The sequence below is a fragment of the Dioscorea cayenensis genome, chromosome 17 (assembly GCF_009730915.1).
Source record: "Dioscorea cayenensis subsp. rotundata cultivar TDr96_F1 chromosome 17, TDr96_F1_v2_PseudoChromosome.rev07_lg8_w22 25.fasta, whole genome shotgun sequence".
Classification (NCBI taxonomy): Eukaryota; Viridiplantae; Streptophyta; class Magnoliopsida; order Dioscoreales; family Dioscoreaceae; genus Dioscorea; species Dioscorea cayenensis.
This window is the reverse complement of record NC_052487.1, coordinates 21,354,158-21,378,763: the sequence shown is the minus strand read 5'-3', so window position 1 is coordinate 21,378,763 and position 24,606 is coordinate 21,354,158. Positions and strand designations below refer to the sequence as shown.

At 39.8% G+C, this 24,606-nt stretch overlaps 8 protein-coding genes across 10 annotated transcripts; 3 read left to right on the top strand and 5 right to left on the bottom strand.

Annotated features, from left to right (window-relative positions):
- Positions 1-636: 636 nt before the first annotated feature.
- On the bottom strand, positions 637-1,815 carry LOC120280223 (caffeoylshikimate esterase-like). The gene is given in 3 exon segments (XM_039286999.1): positions 637-1,088; positions 1,090-1,287; positions 1,290-1,815. Coding segments are annotated over 3 exon segments (1,005 nt in total). The 5' UTR covers positions 1,767-1,815; the 3' UTR covers positions 637-758.
- Positions 1,816-3,666: 1,851 nt separating this feature from the next.
- LOC120280218 (6-hydroxynicotinate 3-monooxygenase-like) lies at positions 3,667-5,505 on the bottom strand. 2 transcript variants are annotated; one of them, XM_039286993.1, is made up of 4 exons: positions 5,089-5,505; positions 4,694-4,998; positions 4,415-4,625; positions 3,667-4,318 (listed from the first exon to the last, which is right to left on the bottom strand). In XM_039286993.1, exons 1-4 carry the CDS (start codon positions 5,497-5,499, stop codon positions 3,833-3,835), a joined length of 1,413 nt encoding a protein of 470 aa, XP_039142927.1. In that variant the 5' UTR covers positions 5,500-5,505; the 3' UTR covers positions 3,667-3,832. The 2 variants fall into 2 exon arrangements, with proteins under 2 accessions (XP_039142927.1, XP_039142928.1); XM_039286994.1 differs by having other exon boundaries at positions 3,667-4,315.
- Positions 5,456-7,400, top strand: LOC120280222 (pentatricopeptide repeat-containing protein At1g31430-like). Its single transcript, XM_039286997.1, has one exon. It carries the CDS (start codon positions 5,476-5,478, stop codon positions 7,369-7,371), a length of 1,896 nt encoding a protein of 631 aa, XP_039142931.1. The 5' UTR covers positions 5,456-5,475; the 3' UTR covers positions 7,372-7,400.
- An 18-nt stretch (positions 7,401-7,418) lies between these two features.
- LOC120280215 (protein FAR1-RELATED SEQUENCE 5-like) lies at positions 7,419-21,411 on the bottom strand. 2 transcript variants are annotated; one of them, XM_039286990.1, is made up of 3 exons: positions 21,401-21,411; positions 13,603-13,609; positions 7,419-9,588 (listed from the first exon to the last, which is right to left on the bottom strand). In XM_039286990.1, the coding sequence occupies exon 3, from the start codon at positions 9,559-9,561 to the stop codon at positions 7,534-7,536; it is 2,028 nt and encodes a 675-aa protein (XP_039142924.1). In that variant the 5' UTR covers positions 9,562-9,588; positions 13,603-13,609; positions 21,401-21,411; the 3' UTR covers positions 7,419-7,533. The 2 variants fall into 2 exon arrangements, with proteins under 2 accessions (XP_039142924.1, XP_039142923.1); XM_039286989.1 differs by lacking the exons at positions 13,603-13,609; positions 21,401-21,411 and adding an exon at positions 10,050-10,100 and having other exon boundaries at positions 7,419-9,797.
- Positions 11,551-14,773, top strand: LOC120280217 (plastidic ATP/ADP-transporter-like). Its single transcript, XM_039286992.1, has 5 exons — positions 11,551-12,546; positions 13,053-13,319; positions 13,411-13,554; positions 13,650-13,997; positions 14,078-14,773. The coding sequence occupies exons 1-5, from the start codon at positions 12,019-12,021 to the stop codon at positions 14,447-14,449; spliced, it is 1,659 nt and encodes a 552-aa protein (XP_039142926.1). The 5' UTR covers positions 11,551-12,018; the 3' UTR covers positions 14,450-14,773.
- Positions 15,870-17,426, top strand: LOC120280221 (DELLA protein SLR1-like). Its single transcript, XM_039286996.1, is given in 2 exon segments — positions 15,870-16,296; positions 16,299-17,426. Coding segments are annotated over 2 exon segments (1,404 nt in total). The 5' UTR covers positions 15,870-15,944; the 3' UTR covers positions 17,351-17,426.
- On the bottom strand, positions 18,808-21,895 carry LOC120280216 (pentatricopeptide repeat-containing protein At1g15510, chloroplastic-like). The gene is made up of 3 exons (XM_039286991.1): positions 19,684-21,895; positions 19,214-19,403; positions 18,808-19,128 (listed from the first exon to the last, which is right to left on the bottom strand). The coding sequence occupies exon 1, from the start codon at positions 21,780-21,782 to the stop codon at positions 19,764-19,766; it is 2,019 nt and encodes a 672-aa protein (XP_039142925.1). The 5' UTR covers positions 21,783-21,895; the 3' UTR covers positions 18,808-19,128; positions 19,214-19,403; positions 19,684-19,763.
- A 117-nt stretch (positions 21,896-22,012) lies between these two features.
- On the bottom strand, positions 22,013-24,510 carry LOC120280225 (protein PARTING DANCERS homolog). Its single transcript, XM_039287001.1, has 8 exons — positions 24,447-24,510; positions 23,585-23,706; positions 23,420-23,508; positions 23,258-23,353; positions 23,081-23,175; positions 22,964-23,004; positions 22,804-22,887; positions 22,013-22,487 (listed from the first exon to the last, which is right to left on the bottom strand). The coding sequence occupies exons 1-8, from the start codon at positions 24,508-24,510 to the stop codon at positions 22,338-22,340; spliced, it is 741 nt and encodes a 246-aa protein (XP_039142935.1). The 3' UTR covers positions 22,013-22,337.
- Positions 24,511-24,606: the final 96 nt, after the last annotated feature.

The following is a 24,606-nucleotide window of genomic DNA, read 5'->3' as shown; positions in this document are numbered from 1 at the left end:
TTTTTAAATAAAGTGGATAAACAACCAATTTATTAAAAAGAAAAGAACAAATGAGTGACAGACGAGAGGAGCAGATGAACAATAAAAAGATCGAAAAATAACGACCGCGGCCCTATTTGAGTACATGAGTCATCGATGAGGCTCTCACCGAGTGGTGAGATTCGATTCTAGTGAGCGTTTCAGGGAGTTGTGAATAGTGGTTGTGTACGAGTGATTCCAGTACCACGTGGTAGCGCCGTCCCCACTTATTCCACCGGCGCATGCGACGTCCCCTGTGATCTCTAGTGGGTTCGCCCCGCTCCTCTTCCCAAAAAAAAAACAATAAAAGATTGAAAGTAAATAACATACTGAAATCCTCACCATAGATAAGGAAAACCGTGAGTAAAAACAATACAAGAAGAGAGAAAAAATGAAACAAATTGGGCTGTCAAAGGTTTTTTTTTTTTTATACTTTTTATTGTTGTATTAATATCCGTGTTCATCTCCTGTGTTTTTCTTCTATGTTTGTTTGTCTTTTTTTTTCCTCTTTGTACTATTATTACTCTTTTATTAATGATATAATTTAATTATTTTTTAAAATAAATAAATGCCCTAATCACCATCGGCCAATTCCACAGCAACACTATCATTAACATCTCACCAACTAAATTTTAAAAATATTTATTTAAAGAAAACATTTTTAATAGACCATCACCATTCCATTGACAAACACGCATAACCAAACAATAATAACAACATTAATAATCCTCATCATCAAATTAAGAAGAAATATCAGTAACGGCGCCGTTAGCAAGAACACCATTACCGTAACGTTTGACACGTTCATCTATCCACTCTCTCATGTCGGCCAAAACCCGTTGACTATTTTCATCAGGCTCGCCTTGGATCAACGAATGATACATCCCTTCGTAAAGCTTCAAAGTTTTATCCTCACTACTCGCCATCTCATAAAGCATCTTTGATCCCTCCGGCGAGGTCACGCCGTCGTCGGTGCCATGAGCTGTGAGGAAAGGAACAGTAACCTTGCTGAAATTCTCCTTAAAGTATTCACACAGCCGGAGAAGCTCTCTCATGGTGCCAACGCGAGGGCTTGCCGGTGTAACGCCGGGGATTAGAAGCAATAACACGAAGCTTATCGGGATCTTTAATGGCTTTTCCGACCATCTTGTTATCAGGCATGGCGGCCCACGTGTCAGCAAAGCCAAGCAAGAGACCGTAAAGAAAGAGATGAAGTTTGGAAGGCTTCATGTCATCAGGGATGACGAAGAGCGGAGCGGAGAAGATGAGGGCCCTGTCCACGTGGCAGGATCTGAACGGAGGTACATGAGGAGGGTGGCGGCGCCACCCATCGACTCACCGAAGAGGAAAGCCGGGAGGGAGGGATGGTTCGTACGGACGGAGGAGAAGAAGGAGAGAGAAGCGGCGGCGACCTTTTCCATGTCGCCGAGGTAACAGCGGAGGCCGTCGGAGCGGCCGTGGCCGAGGAGGTCGGCGCAGTAGACGGCGTAGCCCCAGGTGGCGTAGGAAATGGCGATTTTTTGGAAGAGCCAGCCGGAGTCGGAGCCGTAGCCGTGAGTCATGAAGACTAAGCCTTTGATTGGAGCCGGCTCGGATGGAGCCGAGCCGATAGGGTGGAAGGATTGGGTGAAGAGACGGCCGTGAGGGGATTCGAAGTAGGATTGCTTGTTGATGACGCCGTTGGCGGCGTAGTACTCGTCTTCCGATGGCTCGTTTCCCCAGAAGAAACGCGTCGTTTCCCCCGCCATTGCTGGTTATTCCCTTGTCTAGTCCGAGAAGAAGAGGGGGTGGGAATGGAGGTGGTATATTTATGTATATAATGGTTGGGTGATTGGGTGGGTGGGTGGTTGGTGTGGATTTTCGTTTGGGTTCAACCAACCGGGTTTTGGGGGTTGGTGGACTCGGAAGGGGTGGGTAAAGTTATTCGAGTTGGTGGTTGGGTCCTACCATTGAGTGCAACTGGATGGTTTTGATATTTGTTTTTAATTTCAGTAGGAGACCACTATCTTGGAATATATAGGGTAAATTATTCAGTATGGCACTAAACTTTGGTTCATTTTTACTTTGATCACCGAACTTCAATTTATATCAATTTGGTCATTTAATTTTAATTTGATTTCAATCGGGTAATAAATCGAGGGATTTTTAACCCCCAATTGATTACATGGCTATCTAAAAAAATCTAAGTCGGTCCTCCCATTTGACACGTTATTAAGTCATTAGAGGGTGTCACGTCATCGAAAAAAAGTAGCACAACATTCATTTAGAGGTTGAAATCTCTTGATTTCTTATCGAGTGAAATGAAATTAAAAGTTTAGTGACTAAATTGATACAAATTAAAAGTTCGATATCAAGTGAAAATGAGCCAAAGTTTAGTGACTTACTAAAAAATTTACCCAATATATATATGTATATATATTTTACAAGAGAAGCGGAGGACCTACTAGAATTGTCAGAGGCGTGCACAAATCTCGGTGGAGCAGATAAAAGCAGAGCCCGCACATACGTAGATGCTGGGACCACTTGCACATATCTCCCTGAAATATGTCCTCAATCAAAAATTAAACTCTTACCACTTAATAAAAATCATATTAGCAACCCAAATACCAATAAACCGTGTGATCAATGACCTATCTTGGAATATATTATAAAAGTATGGGAAAAGTATGGTTTGAGAGGAGAGCTCATAGTCATGTGGGTCATGACATTTTGCGTGAGATGAGACATGGTTGGCGAGATGAGGCGTTGTCCACATATAACAAACAGACACAGCTTTACTTATTGAGATGGGACGCAGTGGGGAATAAGCATGGGTTCAAAGATGTTTATGATATTGTAGAGTTTTATTTATTTATTTTTAGAATCTTATATTGGGTGTGAAAGGTTGTATTTTCATTTTTTTTATTTTATGCAGCTCCATACTTATTTATCTTTTTGATAAGTTTAAGTGAGAGGGCGTTTAGAAATAGGCATGAAACAAAGAATTTTCATTCTTATTAGTCTCCACTTTTTTAAGTTTTATGCACTTCCATACTTACATGGTTTAAATAAGGGGCGTTTAGAGATAGATATTGGACGGAGAATTTCAACCCTTACAAGGTCAAAAATTAAAAAAAAAACTCCCCAATTCTGAAACAAGACAAACACTCTCTATTAGTTATTAATTAAGTGGCTTTGACTACTTATACATATATGTCTATATATATATATATATAATTAAGAAGGACAAGGGTGAGAGTGGGGCGTTATTTTCCTCACTCCTGGTGAGGAACTGTTGTTTTTTTTTTAGTTTATACTCTCTTTCCATTTTTACATGTTAAAAAGTGAGAGTGGGGCTACCCCTTCCCTGAGTTTTTGGTTGGAAAAAACTGCCATGCAAGCCGCGCTCTCTTTTACTTAATTTTTTTTTTTAATTCATCCCTTGTTGCACTGTTTGTTTCGGTCTATTCTGGTTTTTTTTAAAAAAACAAAAACATGGATAAACCATAAAAAAAAAGATACACCCACAGTCAAACCAAAAGGTCAAACAAAACCACAGACAGATACATAAAGCCCACAAAAAGTGAAAACAAAATAAATAGCTCACAAACAATCAGGCCAAAACACCCCTGGCCAAACACTGACCAGAGACCAGAAACCACAATTCACTGTCCCAACTCATGAACCAGGCCCTTTTGGAGTCCTCTTTATAAAAAAGAAAGAAGAAAAAAGCACATTGTGTTCTTTGTTATCACTTTGACTAGTGTGACAAATAAAATTTAAACACAGAACAGTACTAGCATAGAACAGTAATATATTTTACAACAGGAAAGAATCAAATTGGAAAAGGAACACCTTCAAAGTATGGCATACTTCTCTGCAGAAGCAGTAGGCATTCCTCTAAAGTTGCTTCTTTTGGATTGAAAGAAACCAATCCCTGCTTCATTCTCCCCATCTGCCGTGCATGCAGAACTTGCTCTGAGACAACCGGCAGCCGAATTGCTTGGAATTCCCTGAGAGCAGAGTCTATGTTCTTGGATCCCCACTTGCCAAGACAATGACCAAGAATTCCAGCATCTAAAATGGACATGTTGGTGCTTCTCACTCCATGAGGAGTTGTTGGATGAGCTGCATCTCCAACCAACACCACATTGTCCCAAAAAAGCTGTGGAAGTGGATTACTGTCATATATTACATTGATGAAAGGATCCTTTGTTTCTCTCATCACTCTTGCTAGTTCTGGTACCCAAACTTTCTCAGCTTCTTCATGCATGTTCTCAATCATCTCATCATTCACCTTCATCGTTACTGAGCTTCCCTGCTATATTTGTTTATTCAAAATACAAGAGCTTTAGAGATGCATACACAATGAATGATGAAGATAAACATTAACATGGTGAGTTTTATGTTTCATCACCTTCAGCTCTGGTTCTGGCATGTTGATGTACCAAATCCAATTGATCCTCTTGTTTTTAAGCTCATACAGCACACAATGAGTTCTATCAGCAAGATCAAAGTACAAACACTGTCCAAACTCTGGATAAGCTTTTCTGAGATTGCTAATAATCTCAGCATGTTCTTGGCCTGAACAATCAAGAACTCCTCTCCATGCTGAGTAACCTGAATACCTGCTGCACCAATTGATGATCAGATTTCAGTAAATCTTAAAACAAATAAGAAGTCTCTAAGCACAAACCTTAGTTTAAAATCAGGAAAGAAATGTCTTCGGATTGATGACAAACATCCATCAGCAGCAACCAAGAGATCCCCAACAATCTCTACCATGTCTCCAGTTTCAAAAGCTCTGGCTTTAACCTTAACTGCAGCCTTATCATCAGAAACTTCAAAGGAAATGAACTGGTGACCCCAAAGAATGATATTTGCTGGCAAAGCTTTGTATATAATCTTATGAAGATCAGCCCAGTGTGCAGCTCTGAACCCAAAGTTCTCATCTTTGGCCAAATCCCAGCTTATCTTCTTCTCACTATCAGTCACTTGATTCTGCATTTTTTCCCCCAAAGAAACAAAGCTCAAGATTTCCAGTCATGGCGAGCAATCACAAAGGTGAAATGAAGGCTTTTCAGGGTTTACCAAATCGATGGAGAGGGGCAGCGTGGAGGAATGGAGCAGGTTTGAGTCTTTGATCCAAAGGTTGAGGAGACGGAGAGCTTGAGGGTCGAGACAGAGACCGGCGCCGGTTGGGCTTCCGTCCGGCGGTGCTGCCGACTTCTCGATCACCACCGGCGTCCATCCAGCGGCGATTAAAGCATGAGCGCAGGACAAGCCCGCAATGCTCCCTCCGACCACGATGGCCTTCTTCATCTCCATCTCTCTCTCATCTCCAAAGATTGCATTTTTATCCCAAATCTTAATTTCATCGAAGTCCACACGTTTCTCACTGTTTACAAATAGGTCCTCTACAAGGACTTGTTGTAAATTTAAGCTAGCTCGCCATTGGAAACAAAGAAGCTGAACTCCATGTTCTCCAAGTTCATACGCCATTTATGCTCCTTTTCAAGCTACAAACCAACAAGGCTAACCAAAAAGGAGTGCATTTCCATCCTCCAGAGATGCAAATCCATGAGAGAACTCAAGCAAATTCACTGCCAAATTCTCATGTCAAGCATGCAACACAACAAAGACATAATGGACGGTATCTTGGTCTTCTGTACAAGTCCTCAAACTGGAGACTTATGCCACGCAGAGAGAGTGATTGAATCTCTCACTGATCCTTCTCTTTTTGTCTACAATCTCATGATCAAGTCTTTCACTAAAGATAGACAACCAGAGAAGGCCATACTACTCTTTCAAAAGATGAGAAAAGCATGCTTGTCACCAGATAACTTCACTTTCCCTCTGGTTTTGAAAGCATTGGGTGAGGTTAAGGCAATGGTGGAAGGGAGGAAAGTCCATGCTTTCATTGTGAAAACTGGCTTAGAGTTTGATTCTTATGTGAGGAGCTCACTCATTGATATGTATGCAGAGATGGGAGCCATTGAAGCTTCACAGGAGTTGTTTGATGAAATGCCTGAGAGAAATGTGATTGCTTGGAACGTTCTCATTGCTAGTTATATCAAGTGCTGCAGGTTTGAAGATGCAATCTCTACTTTCTTGAAGATGGAGAAGAGTGGAGTGAAGCTGAATGAAGCTACTCTTGTAACCATACTTTCAGCTTGTGTTTCACTTGGAGATTTGGAAATGGGAAAGAAGGTTCATGGTTATATTGAGAACAAGGAATTCAAAGATGGCATTCCTGTTAACAATGCAATGTTAGACATGTACAGCAAGTGTGGCTGTATGAACATGGCTCGGAGAGTTTTCGATGAGATGCCATCGAAAGATGTAATTTCTTGGACTAGCATTGTCTCCGGGTATGCCAATTCCGGTATGTTGAATGAAGCTAGGGAGCTATTTGATCGGAGTCCGGCTAGAGACTTGGTTCTCTGGACTGTGATGATCAATGGGTATATTCAGTGTAATAAGTTCAACAAAGCTCTGGTTTTGTTCAGAGAGATGAAGAGTAGAAGAATCAAACCTGATAAGTTCACAGTTGTGGCACTTCTCTCAGCGTGCGCTAATCTGGGTGCTCTTGAGCAAGGCAAGTGGATACATGGATTCATTAAGGAAAACAAGATAAGAATCGACGTCATTGTTGGTACTGCTCTCATCGATATGTACTCAAAATGCGGTTGTGTGCAAGAGGCTCTGGAAATCTTCAGAAGAGTAGAGGGGAAAGACACGGCGACATGGACTTCAGTTATCTTCGGCCTGGCGATGAATGGAGAATCCAGTGAAGCTCTCAAAATTTTCTCTGAGATGCACAAAAAGGAAGCTAAACCTGATGACATTACTTTCGTTGGTGTACTAACTGCTTGCTGTCATGGAGGATTGGTGGATGAAGGACTGCAGTGTTTGCATTCCATGAAAGAGGAGTATCATATAGAACCAAAACCCAAACACTATGGTTGTTTGGCTGATCTCCTTGGACGTGCAGGTCTTTTAGAGCAGGCAGAGAAGCTGATACAAGAGCTTCCATATAAGAATGCTAAAGATATCTTGCCATTCTGGAGCTCCCTTCTTGGAGCTTGTAGAATCCATGGGAATGACCAAATGGTGAAGAAACTGGAGAGGCGAATCGCTAAACTAGAGTCTGTCTCAAAAGCAAACCAATGGGAAGACATGACCGAAATGAGGAGGAATATCAAAGACATCAGCTTCAAGACGACACAAAGGTGCAGCTCCATCGAAGTGAATGGGATCATCTGCGAGTTTCTGGCAGGAGATGCTTTGCATCCAGAAAAAACTAATGTACTTTCGGTATTGAGTAGTCTGCGCAAAGCTTGCGATTTGGATCATACAAATGCTCTAATGTAATAATAAATGTTAACATTATCTTTGTAAAATATGACAACCTCTTGCTATTGAAAGAGAGATACAGAGAATATAATTGATAATGAGTTTGTTTAGAAGCCAGACAATACATGAACATACAGTACCTAATAGATACAATGTTGTTAACAAAACAATGTTTTCTAGCTAGATATTTGGGGAAGGATGCTGCCCGGTTTTAACTATATTTTCTTGCAGACTTACGAGATCGGCAAAGGCTTTTTGTAGCATGTCCTTTGCTACCTTGAATGTCTCTGCAGATACTGCTCCTTTCTCTGCGCATTTGATGGCATCACGGAAGAGATCGTTGTATCTTAGGAGCGGAGAGTCTTGACAGTAACTCCGCATCTCAACAGCCCGTTCATCCAATGAAGGACTGCTCTTTGCCTTCCTAGTCCATCTTTTCAAAATGTACTGTTCAGGGATAAAATTTACATCTGATGCCCAGAGAAGTGCCAGCACATGTCTACATAGGATACCAGAAAACTCAAACTTGTGACAAGAACATACTGCTTTCTTCTGAGATTCATAAAAAGTTACAACTTGATAGTTGTGGGAATCGGTAGACCTTGCAACAGAATACTTACTGATTGCACCTTCCTGCACTTTACCTATATAATAGTTCAATGCCTCAAGTAATTCAATCTGAAATCTTTCGAATATTGCTCTTGTATATGTGACCGCTGCATGTTTCTCTAAAGGTAGGTCTGTCTTCAGGACGTGTTGGGAATTCTGCATAGAGTAGTCATCTTGGATTTCCTTCTCATGGCGGCTGTCCACAGCTTGATCAAACTTCCCAAGAAATGACTGCAAGGTTGTTTTTGTATTGAAATGCCTCCGATAGAACTTGTTCAGGCTTTCTGATCTTTCCATTGTGGACATTTCAGCAAAAAATGACTCCTTAAGGTATGCTGGAATCCATTTTTGGCGAATGTTGTGCAACGATTGCAGCCAAGTATTCTCCCTCAGATCATATTTATCGATCAATGACTTCCAGCGCATCTCAAACATTCTTTCAGTCTCAGGCTCATTGACACATCTTTTCAGTTCTTCATGAAACGTAGGGTACCTAGAACACACATCCAACAGCTTCTTCTTGCACTTAGACAAGATACGCCAGTTACATAACCGATGCTGAGTGTTGGGGAAAACCTTTGCGACAGCAGCTCCTATGGCCCTACTTTGATCAGTTGTTAATGAAATCGGATCCTGTCCATACATTGCTGTGACCCATGTCTCAAACAACCAAACATACGAAGATTCAGTATTATCGATAACCAGAGCACAACCAAATACAACAGGCTGCCCATGGTGATTCACCCCAGTGAATGCAGCAAATGGCGGCATGTTCTCATTCTTATTATAACTTGTGTCGAAAGTAACCGCATCCCCAAAGTGGCCGTATGCCATTCTCGCTCTAGCATCTGCCCAAAACACATTCGTCATGCAATTTCTACTGTCAACCTGCATTGAATAGAAGAAACCAGAATTTGAAGACTGCGTTCTCTTGAAATACTCAAGCAAGCCCTGGGCATCTCCTTCTCCAAAAGCCTTTTGCCTCATATCCTTGAGATAGTTCTCATGCTCTAACTCTTTACCCGAAAGCCGATTAAGCTGAATTTCCCGTGCTTTATCTGGACTAACCACAACATGTGTGTGTTCCAAAATTAATTTAGTGACTAACCACTTTTCCTGTCCTCTCCTGACAACCTCCATCATCGCCGGACAACCATCCCTAATTGATAACCGCTTGCGCTTCTTCTTGACACCACTATATTCCGTGACTTTCTTCTTGTGGTGACCCTCTTTTAAACATACAAATCTCTTCATGACCAACACCTCCACACCCTTCCTTCTCTCACTTCTAGACCTGGCAACTCGAATGCCAAAGCCAAGACGAAGAGCATAGTTATTGTAGAAGTTCCTCGCAGCCACATCGGATTCAAACTCCATACCCAGAAAAGGAACCAAGTCCTTCACATTCCCATCCACTGCTAGAAGCTCATTATCAATAGCACTCTCCAAAGGCATTATCGAACTCTCACTGTGATTAAAGAAATGAAGCGGAGCAGCGCCTCCGACCGCATTCTGATCAGCATCTGATTGTGTGATCTCATCTCCGAAATCAATATCACCATCAATAGGTTCATCATCTTCACTTGAAGAATACTCCATCCCTCTAGAATATCAAACTGAATTTTTCATTCACTGGAATGGACATCAAAATAAAACTTCAAACCCAATTGTTCATTTTTAAAATGTAGCATAGAGATGATTGAAAAATAAAACATCAAACTTGGAACATTCTCATGGTTCAACTCAAACTTCCAAACAAATGCTAATGCATGGTGAGAAAATGGATCTGCACACAAGCCAATCTCTAATTCGCAATCAATTTGAAATCTTTCACACTGAAATACAAACAAAAAAAAATTATCAATTTCAACCATAAAAAAAGCGGCCTTTATGTGAAAAAAGGAACACACATACAAACACAAAAACCAAATCATGAACCAAAATAGAATGCGCCAATTGATCTCTCAATGAATAAAGGTGAAATTTTGAGAACTTCTTTCCCATATAAGAGATGAATTTGAGATAAAGAAACCAAGAATGTGAGAAAAAACTCGTTGATTTTGGAGAAAAACAAAGATGAGACGTACCTTGCTCACTTCTAGGGTTTGGACGAGTTCCCTGGTTTTTTTTGCTCTTTCTCCAATGGCAAAAGGTTTGCCAATATCCTTTATCACGTGTTACTCACGTGACTATTCCTTTTTTTTTTTCTTATTTATTATAGGAAAAAATAATTGTTCAAATCATATTTTTTTTCCCTTTTATATATTTTTTTTAAAATATAATTTCCTAAATCACGTGTTACTCACGTGATACACGGCTCATCTCATGGGAAGCTTGTGACTAATAATATATTTTTTATGAAAAACATTCTTCAAATCATTTTATTAATCTTTTTAACATGGAAAAAATTATTCCATCACTGTAAAAATTGGACAATTGCTAATATAATTGTACATGGTTAAATATTATTTTAATTTTTTTATAAATTTTCAAATACATTAAGAAAAAATGGCAAAGTGTATTTTCGAATAGAAATAATTTATATAAATAAATATAATTTAATATAAGTGTATTAGACATCAACCGTTAAATATCTTTGCAATTGTCCTTCTTAATTATTATTTTTTGTTCTCTTGCCTCACCAATCCATACTCTATGGCAACAACTCCAATCATGCTACCAATGTTTTTTTTATAAAAAAAAAAACTAGAACATGTTTTTATTTGAAGAAAAACAGTGTTTTATTTAAAAAAATTAATGTGCTCCACTCGTTCAAAAACCCAATGACTTTTTTTTTATTGATATAAAATCTTTTATTTAAAAAATTTCTCCTGTTCTACTGAAAAAAATAAATCTGAACTTGGTTTATGTAAAATAAAAAAATAAATATTTTAAAATATTAATTTTATGTCCGTTCTCCTTCACATTTGATTTATACATATTTAATAAAAATTAATAATAATAAATAAAATCTTTTGAAAAGGAATAACTTTGTTAGTGTACCTCTATATTTTCCTATTTTTTTTAACAATCTCTCAATAAAGACAGATTGTTTTCTATTTGCCTCAAAAAAACAAAACCAAAAAAAAAAAATCTTTGCTAGCATTCAATCTCATTCAATAAGTTTCTTCTCATAAACTTAAAGTAAAATATGAGTTTTATTTATTTATTTAATGTCATTTTTTTTTTTTATAAATGGATGACAAGCATCTCATTAAAGATAAATCAGGGAAGTGCATATGTGGGCAGCAGAGCTCAACGTCGATCCCACGTGCCATCACCTTTGTGTAAACATTTAGTGTCATTTTTTATTTTTTATTTTTATAAAAACGATGTTTTAATTTTTCTTTTTCTAATAAAAGTTCCAATTTTTTTTTAAGCAATGCGACTGCTTTGAACGGCTCAAATGAATGAAAAAGCACTTGGAGCATCCAAAGTTCTCCAATCTCTCAAAACAACTCCACAAAAATCCAAATCCAAAACCCTAAATCTCTCTCTGTCTCTCTCTCTCTCTGTGTGCATCTCTTCACACTGCTCCAAATTTTCAATCATTTTCACCCTTGTTTCATCCCACAAATCCTCAAAAAAAGATCATCTCCCAACCAAACTGTGAATTTTCTCCCAAAAATCAATTTCATTGGTCCGAAAGAAATCACTTTTCGGACTTTGGTCTTTGTCCCTTCCGTGAAGCTATAGTTTCTCAACAACCATAGTTTGTCTTCCTTTTTGATTCTCAATCCTCACTTTCTCTTCAGCCTGAGATATGGAAGGTGTTCTCCATCCCAAGGGCCTCTTCTCCCTCCCTTCCAACCCTCAAACCAGAGCTTTCCATCCACTCCATAGCCTCAGACATCGGTTTCCAATCAAAAGCAACCATCTTGCTGGTTTTCCACCATTAAAGGCCAGAGCTTTCTCTCCAAATCCTTCACAGTTCTCTCATGGGAATCCCCAATTCAATTGGGAATCAAAAAGATTGCTCCTTTTTTCTACCTCTCAGAAAGAGTTTGGGTGAGAAAAAGCCACAAACTTGCTGTGCAGGAGCTGCAATTCCTGCTGATGGTGCAAGTGCAAGCTTTCAGTGATGAAAAACAAAAACACAAGCCAAAGTTTCTTGGTGTGGAGTTTCAGACACTGAAGAAGATCATCCCTCTTGGGATCATGTTCTTTTGCATCCTTTTCAATTATACTATTCTTAGAGATACAAAGGATGTCTTGGTTGTGACAGCACCAGGAAGCAGTGCTGAGATTATTCCATTCTTGAAAACATGGGTGAACTTGCCCATGGCTGTAGGATTTATGCTTTTGTATACCAAGCTCTCTAATGTGCTTTCAAAAGAGGCTCTTTTCTATACTGTCTTGTTACCTTTCATTGCCTTCTTTGGAGCTTTTGGGTTTGTGTTGTATCCTTTGAGTGGTGTTATTCATCCCACTGCTCTTGCTGATAAGCTTGTGGCTGCTCTTGGACCAAGTTTTGTTGGACCTGTTGCTATTCTGAGGATCTGGAGCTTTTGCTTGTTCTATGTCATGGCTGAGCTTTGGGGCAGTGTGGTCATCTCTGTTCTTTTCTGGGGTTTTGCTAATCAGGTGAATTATTCTACTTTGTATTTATGTATTTGTAATTTTGTATATACATGCTAAAAATGTCATTATACTGTCTTGGTTTGATTTCGGCTTTTATATATTTGGTATTGTGTGATGTTTGCTGAAATTTCTTGTTGGACTCTGAGAATCATCGAATACCTTTTAACATGATGTTTATGTCTCTTTCTTGAATCCTCTGTTAGCATTCTTTGCTTATTTTTTTTTTGCTAAGCTGAATCTTGTTTTGGTACTTAAGCCTAATGTTATTTGGTATTGAATTATATTACTGTGTTGCCATCTTGTAAAAATGGTGTTCCTTTGCAGTATTTACTCCAAGTCTCATTTTGCTCCTTGAACATGTAGTCCTTTCTACATATAATATGTCAAAATTAGTCACTAAGTTGCTCCTATTTACACAGGTTAAGCTTATAAAGAATGGATCATTCTGCTAAGAAAATGCTTGCTTTCCTGCACCGAAGAACTGAAACATTGTTTATAATCTATTGCAGATTACTACTGTTGAGGAGGCGAAAGAATTCTATCCGCTATTTGGCCTCGGAGCGAATATTGCCCTTATCTTCTCAGGACGCACTGTAAAATACTTCTCTAATTTGCGGAAGAATTTGGGTCCGGGTGTTGATGGTTGGGCTATATCTCTCAAAGGCATGATGAGCATTGTGGTAATTCTTGGTTTTGTAATCTGCAGTATCTATTGGGGAGTGAATAAATTTGTTGTAAATGATCCATCTATTCCAAGATCGGCAAGGAAGAAGAAGGTAGCCATTGAGATTGATCCTGCCATGCTTGTTTTCCTTTCTAGTTGTCTATCGGTGATCACCGACTATCTTAATCATGACGTGTTTGCAGGAAAAACCTAAACTCGGCATGAAAGAAAGTTTAAAGGTATTGTTATCTTCGAGATATGTGAGAGATCTTGCCACCTTGGTCGTGGCGTATGGCATTAGCATCAACCTTGTTGAAGTTACATGGAAATCGAAGCTCAAAGCACAGGTCGCTCATTCTTTAATAACATTCGATGTTCTAATGTTTTCTCATGAGTTTTTTTGTCCAAATCCTATCGGTTAAATGTGGTTGTTGTGTATCAGTTTCCAAGCCCCAACGAGTACTCATCGTTCATGGGTGACTTCTCAACCGCCACTGGCATTGCAACTTTCACAATGATGTTGCTCGGCCGTGTTATTCTCAGAAAATTCGGGTGGGGAGTTGCCGCGATGATAACTCCTACAGTTTTGCTTCTCACTGGAGTTGGGTTTTTCTCGCTGCTTTTGTTCGGAGAGCCATTGACTCCGGTACTAGCAAATTTCGGTATGACCCCACTGCTTGCTGCTGTGTATGTGGGTGCATTGCAGAACATCTTCAGCAAGAGTGCAAAATACAGCTTATTTGATCCTTGCAAAGAGATGGCATACATTCCTTTAGATGAAGACATGAAGGTCGGTAATCCTCATACACGTAATTTTTGCCTTTGTTCGAGATTTTTCTTTAAATAACTTGAAGCAATGTTTGAGTACAGGTTAAAGGGAAAGCAGCGATTGATGTTGTCTGCAACCCGTTGGGCAAGTCAGGAGGCGCATTGATCCAACAATTCATGATATTGACATTCGGATCACTTGCGAACTCAACGCCATATCTTGGAGGCATATTGCTTATGATCGTGCTAGCATGGTTAGGAGCGGCAAAGTCCCTAGATTCTCAATTCTCCCCATTGGCGAAGCAAGAGCTCGAGAAGGAGAAGAGGGAAAAGGCGAAGGTAAAGGAAGCCAGTGTGGAAGTGCCTGTCGAGGTGAAGGCAATAGAAAGCTCAGGCAACGGTGCGGCTCTGAAGCAAACCTTGGATACTGAATCCGAGAGCTCGTCCGGGGCCTCATCGCCTCAAGTTCAGTGAACATGTTATCATTCTCATAGTTACAAGCCGCATAATGAAAACCAAAGCTGATAATGATGAAAAGAAGAAGTTAATGCAGGTGGCCTGGCATCCCCTTGAAAACAAATAACACCACAACAGAAGCAGTTTTGCTGTTGGTTGTTCCTACTTTTCTTTTCTGGTAGGTAATAAACCAGGTCTGTCTTATGATGTACTTGCTATAAAATATGGCTACTGGTTCTGGTTCTTTTATTCAAAATTTACCCCTGGTGTGATAACTGATAACTTCATGCATGGACTTATATCTCATTATAAAATCCATGTTAATTTATTTAACATTTCTAATTACAGGTCAATTATAAGCCCAGATATGAGAGAGCATTAAAAAAAGGTAGAACGTACCATTTTGCTTGCTTGTTTGTCTGTTCATGTGCAACTGAAGAAATCTTGCTAAGATGAATTAATACCTGCAAATAAACATTACAATAATTTGGAATTAGATGTTGTGAAATAGAAACCTAAATCAGAAGATTGAAATCCAGCTAAAAAGAGAAGGGATCCAAAGGCGCACCAAACTTGGGACCAAAAAGGATCACATGTTGTAACAGCCAAGTGGATGCAACACACCGGCTGTCACACATTGGCTGGTTGCACTAATTGGGCCAGAAACAATGGCTCCACACTGCCCTTTTAAACAATCCATTGATCTTTTGATTTATCATAACAATAATAACCAACCAGTCCTACAGTGTTCAATAATGAATATCTTAATAGTCTATGAATACTCTCATAATTATAAAAACATGAAAATCTAGGATAATAGAACTTACTTGAGATTTGCAATTTGCAATTTGCAATATAAACACACAAATACACCTCAAGACAAGAGCACCACCTCATCATCCCACTGCATGCTGCTGGTCCCTTGAATTCTTAAAGCAATATTGGTCCCCCCCTGCATACGAGATGAGATAGCATATCTTTGTTAACAAAGCTTCAGCTCTCTTTATGATTTACATGATTAAAATAAACAATATTCACATATATATATATATATATATATACACGAAGAAATCTCGGGATGTCCCACTACAACCGATAGATCATCATCTAACAGTTATTATTTTATTATAAATATAATACATAAAATAGAATTAAGAATTAATAATAAAATAATAGTTGTTAGATCACCTATTTAATGGCTACTCTCTTGTAAGAATGTTCCTAGATTTAATTTCTAAGACGTTTTAGAAAATATATTGTGCGTATATATATATTGTATTAGTCATGGTTTTAAGATAAATAAATTTGTTATATGGTCTCACACGTGCTTACAGGGCATGCAACTCGTCAGAGAGGGCCCACAACACGTGTGAATGCCACGTATGATGCCGTGACTCCCGGTAATCACCGCCCTTTTTAAAGCACCAAAACAGAGAGAGCTCTACTCTAGCTCTAAACTCTAGTTTAAGAAGTTAAAGGTTTTAATTCGGATTAGGGTTCTGAGTTTATAGAGATGGTTCCAAACCCGTTTGGATTAACGGTGAACGGCGGCGCCAGCGAGGACAAGTCGTCGGAGATGGAAATTCAAAACCCTTCGGATATCTCCGCTTGGGTTGACTCCATGCTGTCCGATCTCCCATCCGCGGACACGTGGACGGACCAGATCTTCCCGCCAGTTAAGAGACCCGAGGAAGCGGCGGAAGGTGACGGGATCCGGCTGGTGCACTTGCTTATGTCCGCCGCCGAAGCGGTGGAGCTCGGCGACGCTGGTCACGCCGGAACGCTAATCGAGGAAATGCGCCGCCTCCTGACAAGTGTCGGCACCGGCTTTGGCATCGGCAAGGTCGCCGCTCACTTCATCGAAGCCCGTCAACCACTGCCTCCACTCCCACCACCACCACCACCACCTTCGCTACCTCGACGGAATTCGAGATGTTACACTATTACTATTATGAAGCTTGCCCTTACCTCAAGTTCGGTCACTTCACCGCGAATCAAGCCATCCTCGAAGCATTCGACGGCCACGATCGCGTCCACGTCATTGACTTCAGTTTGATGCATGGCCTCCAATGGCCGGCGCTAATCCAAGCTTTAGCTCTCAGACCCGGTGGGTCCCCTTCTCTCCGACTCACCGGAATCGGACCACCATCTCTAGACGGCCGTGACTCGCTCCGCGAAATCGGGATCCGACTCGCGGAACTCGCTCGGTCAGTTGGAGTCCCGTTTGCTTTCCGCGGAGTGGCAGCGAGGAAGCTCGACGACGTGCAGCCGTGGATGCTCAACGTGGTGGCCGGGGAAGCAGTGGCGGTCAACTCGGTGATGCAGCTTCACCGATTGCTCGGTGACGAAGGTGCCGCGCCGGCGCCCATAGACTCAGTGCTCGGATGGATACACGAGCTCCGGCCGGAGATCGTCACCGTCGTAGAGCAAGACGCGAACCATAATAAACCGGGTTTCGCGGACCGGTTCACGGAGGCGTTGTTTTACTACTCGACCGTGTTTGACTCATTGGAGGCGAGTCGCTGCGGAGGAGCGGTGGTGGCGGCGGCGGAGGAGTATCTGAAGCGGGAGATAAGGGACGTAGTGTGTTGTGCAGGGAGTGAGAGACATGAGCCGTTGGAACAGTGGAGGGCCAGATTGGGCCGGGCCGGGTTTCGGGCTGTTAATCTCGGGCCCAATGCAATAAAACAGGCAAGGATGCTGCTCAGCCTCTTCTCCGGCGAAGGGTATTGTGTTGAGGAGAAAGGTGAGTGCTTGAGTCTCGGCTGGCACGGCCGCCCGCTCGTCGCCGCGTCGGCCTGGCGAGCTGCTGAAATTAACAACGGGCCTGTTAGAACTGTAGAACATGGTACTAGTGTTTCTAATACTTATAATAGTAGTGAGAGTAGCAGTAGTTCATACCAAGAGTATATGCATTAGATGTACACTATCATGGTCTTCTGAGAAGAATGTTTATCATCTTTGGCTATTTGAACCGAAGGGGAAAATTGTCATTTTGGCTTTCCTGGTATTCATTTTAGTTCTCATACTAAATAAAACATAAACATGTTCAATATGAGCATATACAGTTCACAATTTTGATTGTAATTATTTTACTTTAAGAACTAAATTGATCTTATCTTTTTGAGTTCAAAGGTGCAATCATATTGAGGATGACAGACAGATGAAACTCAAGTAGATGAAAACTTCAAGTTTGTTGTAAACTTAGATACAACGCAAACCCTGACAAACGCTAAGTTTGATAAGGAAGTGGAGTCTGAATCAGAGTTATATTTATAAAACTCAATTAATTAATTTAAGTGCAGAATCTGATCAGTTTTTTTTTCTGCACATTGAGAATGACTTGGTACCACCCAGTCCCCACCAATGGCCGTCAAGAGTGATCACCCAGGACCTATGTGCCTCATTGATCTAGACGCATGGCGACCTGGTAGACAAGGTTTCTGTGGTGATTAGCTTGAATTATTATATATTTTATTTTAAATATGTTAAACGTCTTCATCATTAGGTACGTGAACGGAACATCAAGCAAAACTAAGTGCAGACCTTGGATGCTAAGAACTACAGCAACCAGGGGTATCAAGGGTGTATTATCTAGGGTCTCCTTCAAGAATAAAGCTTTGACTAACCTGTCATTCTCATGAATTTAACAAATTATTTGATCCGAGGCCCACTCCATGACAAAATGAAATTACTTTGAAAGTTCATACTAATGCAAAAAGACCATGTCTCAATGCAATTATAAGATAATATCCAGAGCAATTCATTTTATTCTTAGGCTATATCTATAAGCAAACCGTTGAACATGATTTCACACTAAAAATATGAGACTGCCACAACAATGAATGCCTACCAAAATTAGAATCAAACAGTTGTTGAAAGAACAATGGGATACAACTCTCTCAATTCTCAACAGTATCAAAAGGATCCAGTCTCTTTTATGCAGATATATATAGTCTCAACTAGAGTAAAGGTCACATTTATAAAATACTCCTTTAGATTTATTTCATGGATCACTAGTTAGACTAATTTCTATATTTGCCTGTCAATAATTAAGACATAAGCATAAGTCAATAAAGACGGTTCATATTGACCCTAATACAATGGTTTAAGGACTTAGAAGTGGGACCAGTTAAAAGTTGGGTGCATGTCATGTTGAAAACGCGTCCCAAATTTGTCCTACCATCCAATGGACGGTGGATATGGCCCCTCTATTGAGTTATCAGGGGACCCGTAACGTTCACGTGCAGTGTAAATCCATGCTAATCCCTGCTTTTCTCATGCAAGAAGTATGCAAGTGGACTGCCGACTAAACAATGATCAACAGGAAAATTCAAGACTACTGACATTTCTTTTCTTTTCCATTCCCTGTTTGTTTGGTATTCCTAATATTCATTCAGAAAAAGTCTTGACATTTGATTCATTTCTCAATAATAACCATAAATCAACTATATCTCTAGAAGATATTTAATAGCAATGGAACAAGTTTCAAAGCAACAGACCTTCCAGACGCGTTATGGAAAGAAAAATGTTATTTGACTATGCAGATTGACATACCCGGAGCATTGTATTTGTCCTTGAAGGTCTGTGATGGAGAATTCCGTGATATCCTTGCAACGGATCCCATTCAGGTTGAAGTGGATAACAAAGAAACTATATCCAACTAGAAGATGTGTGACAGTGGAATTTCAATTAATCTGCATATTAAAACTTAGCAAGTTTTAATCATTCATGCAATCTATGAAATAAGATAAAAGTGCTTTTAAGCAAATATGCTTTTACCTTCAACCACACTCACAACATCCTGCTTCTTTCTCTTATAAACATGAACAGAGAGCATGGCAAAATTAGAGTTCCTCGGAAACTGGGTTCTTCCTCAGGGCTCAGGTATATAATGGTATCTTGAGGAAGAATTGCAAACAAAAGCGTGCTTGTAGTTTCCTATACTCAGGCACTTCTTAATCAGGTTAAGCTGTGGCATGGAAAAGTAATCACAAACTCAAAACTCATCATCCAAAGAAAAGTAATACCAGTGAAAAACAATTAAATTGAAGGTTGTATGAGAAGTAATGGTGAGTCACGTATAAAGGACGTCTGTATTAAAAACATACAGAAATCCAAAATCCATTATAAAGATGAATATACTTCTTAATGCATATTCCTGTGAAATCAAAAAATGGCTTGGTGAATTGGTCTCTAAAGAATTAGCGAGAAATCAAATTGGAAAAGCATATAGAGGAAAAAACCAATACCAAAGCCTATAGGCTCTGCTCCCATTTGAAGAGTGAGGCCCTCAAGAACTGAATGGAGATTATTCCGATGAAGAAGCTCATCACTTGCAAAAAAACTCATGAACGACACCATTCAATTCAATTGAACTGCATCCAGGGGACTTCCCAATACCTTTGCTCCCCATCAGAGCTCTCACTCTTTTCACATCATCCCATCTACCTGCTTCAGCATATAAGTTAGAGATCAGGATATGTGCTCCCTCATCACTAGGTGCAAACTTGATGATTTGCTGTGTGACTATCTCTCCAAGTTCAATGTTATGATGTACCCTGCATGCAGAGAGAAGTGATCCCCAGATCACAGAATTGGGACTTGCAGGCATCTGTTTAATAAAATGAATTGCTTCTTTTATTCGACCTGCTCGACCTAAGAGATCAACCATGCACCCATAATGTTCCATGTCTGGAACAATCTCATAGGAGCTCGTCATGGAATTGAAGTAACTTAACCCTTCAAGAATCATGCCAGAATGGCTACATGCTGAAAGAACTGCTATAAGAGTCACAAGATCAGGTTTAGCATCTCCATTCTTCTCCATCTCATTAAAGAGATCAATGGCTTCTTTTCCATAACCATGAGCAGCAAGACCACCAAGCATTGCATTCCATGAAATAATGTCTTTCTGAGGCATGGCATGAAATATATCAAATGCAGCCTCCAAGTAACCACATTTAGCATACATATCCAACAAAGCATTCTCCAGGGAGCGATCTTGTCTAATTTTATTTTCTTCAATGTAATAATGAATCTGCTTCCCATGATCCAATGCCCCAAGCTGTGCGCAGGCAGATAATACACAAACCAGGGTAACTTCATTTGGTTCAACATTTGAATGAAGCATTGCTTGAAAGAGTACCAAGGCTTCCTTGAAACAGTTCTGGTCGACATTCCCAGATATCATAGCTGTCCAAGAGAAAACATCCCTGTTTTCCATTTGACCAAAGATTTTTTCAGCTTTCTCTAGGTCCCCGCACTTGGCATACATGTTAACCAAAGCATTTGAAACAAAGATATCACAAGTAATCTGGTGCTCCACAATATAAGCATGAAGAAGTCTTCCCTGCTGGAGGTCACCTAATTGAGCAGTGGCAGAAAGCACACTTACAACTGTTATCTCATCTACCACTGCACCAGAGTTCATCATGTCATGAAACATGGTTAAGGCTTCTTCACAGAGTCCATTCTGAACATAACCCCCAATCAACACATTCCAAGTCACAGTATCCTTCACTGCCATACCCTTATAAACTTTGACAGCACTTGACATGCTTCGACACTTTGCATACATATTCACAAGAGAATTACCAACAACCAAGTCACAAGGCATGTTAGTTTCAGTAATGTAATTGTGAATCCAAACGCCTTTGTTGAGATCCCCTGGCTGTCTGCATGCAGAAAGCAGGCTTATGATTGTAATGTTATTTGGATTCAGGCCTGCTGATTTCATCTCATCAAGCAAATGAAAGGCCTCATCCCAAAGACCAGAATGTGCATAGCCAGACACCACTGATGTCCACGAGACAACATCCTTCTCAGGCATTTCATCAAAAATCTTCCTTGCATTCACTATATCCCCAAAGTTTGAATATAGGCTAATGAATCCAGACATGACATACATGTCCAACTCAAACCCGAATCTAAGAACCTGCCCATGAATGGCTCTGGCAGTCTGCAGAGCATTCACTTGCATGCAGGCTCTGGTGAGGGCAGTGTAAGTGTGATCATCAGGAGTGAAACCTCTGGACAGCATTAGCTTATAAACAAGGAGTGCATCTTGAGAAGCATTGCAGTGCGTGTAGCCTCGGATCATGCAGTTCCAAATAAAGAGGTTTGGGTGGGATATTTCATCAAAAAAACAAAAAGCATAGCTCATATAGGATTGAGATGGAGAAGTTACAAAAGCCATAATCCGGCTCACCAAGAAGATGTCATTGATGAGGCCGCTTCGGATCATTTGGGCATGAATTTGTTGCAATGAATCGATATTGGAGCAGTTTCTGATAAGAGAAATTATAGTGCTTCTGAGAGTTGAGACGGGATGGAAGTATAAGCAGCGCATGGCTTCAGCTTCCCTTCTGGAGTTGGATTCTACTGACTACTGCAAAATGCTCCCCGAGATATATACAGCATTTACCTTAAAGCCCTACAAATTTTTTGTGTTTATAGAGAAGTGAAAAGTAGTCCAGCAGTAGAAAACATCTTATGCCACTATTTTTTAAATAACTTGCGCTTTGTGGGTTCCTGTTTCTGCAGAATCAGTACCAGTTAGTATGATTCGGAGGACACTTGATCAGAAGACATTACAGATAAAATTTGAATTTGTTATTGAGAACGTTGAGATACACTTCATGCAGATAGTCCATTCGCAATGCAGTAACAGCTGAATTTAGCTACTATGAGCTTGCTTAGTTCAGAGAAGTAGATTACTGAACAAACAAAACCCGGTAATCTAATCTGAAGGTCACACAGAATTAAGCAAACTACTTCCAGTATTTATATCACTTCCCTGCTTTCGGGCTCCAGCAAAGTGTGGTACTCTCAGGAAAATTGCATACAAGAGATACCTGGACAGTTAGCTCGAGCTCAGGTAGGTACGCTTCCATACTTTGTGTGATTAATTGATTTTCGAACTAAGATAGTAGTCTGGATCCCTGAAAAACCTTACAATCCTTTCAGCTTTGTCAATTGAAAGGTCAGTGTTCTCCAAAATAACACCCTTCGGAGCTTTGGAAATTGCTTCAATAGAACCAATAGCTTGAATAAGCTGCAAAGCTCAACATGAAGGAATAGATTTACACATTTAGCGCCAATTATACAGCCAAGAGGAAGAATAAATTACTACAAAGTACAATATGGTAAACCTTTGAAAGAATATTATTGTGTAGTATAACATTTATTTCTCTGAGGATTCACAAAGCAAGGATTAGCATATGTTAAGTCACCAGGAACAAACCAATAGATGTGGGCACAGAATAACTAAGTTCGTGATACTTAAAGCTTCCTTGATGTTCATAATCAGATGAAAAATTAAAAGGAAATGCATAAACTCATTGATTATTAAGGAATGTTGAAGGTATTACCGCATTGGCATCATGATTGTCAATGCCAGGTATAGAGGTGACCACTTTAAGGAACGTGTCCATCCCCTGCACAGCTCGTTCACGCTTAAAAGACAAAGCGTTAGGTTAGACATGTCACCATGAAAACATGACCAAGTAGGAAAGAAGATCACTGAAATACCTCATCCTTCAACTTAGATACAGCATCTTGTCGTTTACAAACTGATCAAACAAACTACACAGTAAATATGACTCAAATTAATCTTCTTTAAAAGAAATTTAAGGCCAATGCTTTTACCCCCACGAGCATGAGCTATCTTGACAATCTTTTCGAATCCCATCTCTGGATCAAGAACTGGAACAAATGTTGGACAGCCGAGCTCCATAGCATACCTGAAGCAAGATACCAACATTGAAGAGCCTACCAATTCAGTCAAGATGGAAACTTATGATTGCTGTAAGATTGAAAACCCACTTGAAATATGACTGGTTGAAAGAGTCATTTTGCTCCTTCGTTGGGAGAGAAACGACAACGTAAAAATGCCCAAACTGCTTCTTCAGTTTCTCAACTCTGTATAATTGGATTCAATAAAACAATAGCGATAAAGAACATCCCAAAATAGCAGATATTAGTTACCTGCTAAACACAGAGGGTGCAATATCACTATCCCAGTTGGTCACAAAAATGAATGCTACAGACAATCCACCATTGTTGAAAATAAAATCCTACAATCCAGAGATCAGCCTAAGAAATTCAAATCTTAATATCATGCGCAGCAAACAACAAAATACAGAAAGATACAGGAGTGATTGGAAGAAAGTTGAGGCGGTATGAATTTGCACTAAGAAAGGACGAAATGAATTGGATGAATGAAGGATGCTGCCCATCTCTCCAAGAGATATTCATCATGCAAACTCCACTACCTGTTTAAATAAAAGAAACCAGCATTTCAATCCTAAGTGGACCAAATGCAACATCTTTGCCAAAGTTGAGAGGTAAAATAGTGCTGTTTTTCATCCTGAAGTGCAATACGTATAACAATAAGCACATCAACAAAACAAAGTCTATAAAATCAATAACTTTCTCCTTCTTACTTACGTCTTGCCAAAAAGAAATTTGAAGACACATAAAAAACATCACCTATCAAGAACTCCATATTGATTTAAACTTCCAAACCCCCCTCCCCCTTAATTAACTTAATTCTACGCCTCATAATTTCTCAAGCAAAAAGAAATCACCCAATACTTCCATATAGTTCATTAATTTCACTCTTTCTCATAGGATATCGGTAATTTCATACCCAAATATGTGATATTACATAGTACCAAACAAAACATTGAAATTCAAAAGAAAATAAGGAGGCATTTAGAATCATTGCAACCATTTCTTTTAGAAATGGAAAGCCATTTGGACGAACTGGAGATAGATTCATAACTAGGTTACGGATCAGATCCACAGCCTAAACATCATGGGAATGCGAAATTTAACAGAGTTTTCTCAGTATCAAACAGATTATACCAAGAAATCAAACGATTTAAACCGAAATTAGAAAATAGATGCCAACTACAACAGGAGAAACACATCAACGATGAAAATTGGGTAGAAAAACCAAATGAAACTGGATAAAATTAGGGATTTAGGATGAGATCAATAGAAAATATACCAGATTGGGAGAGGATCGAGGGCTCTCTCGGCCGACCTCCAAAGTTTTCTCTCAAACTCACCATTTCGAGAGAAAAAGAAAGCGGGAACCAGAGACTGACGTCTTGCGTTTTTATATAGCCCCGAAAACGGGTCGGGTTTTACTCGGTGAACTGGTTTGG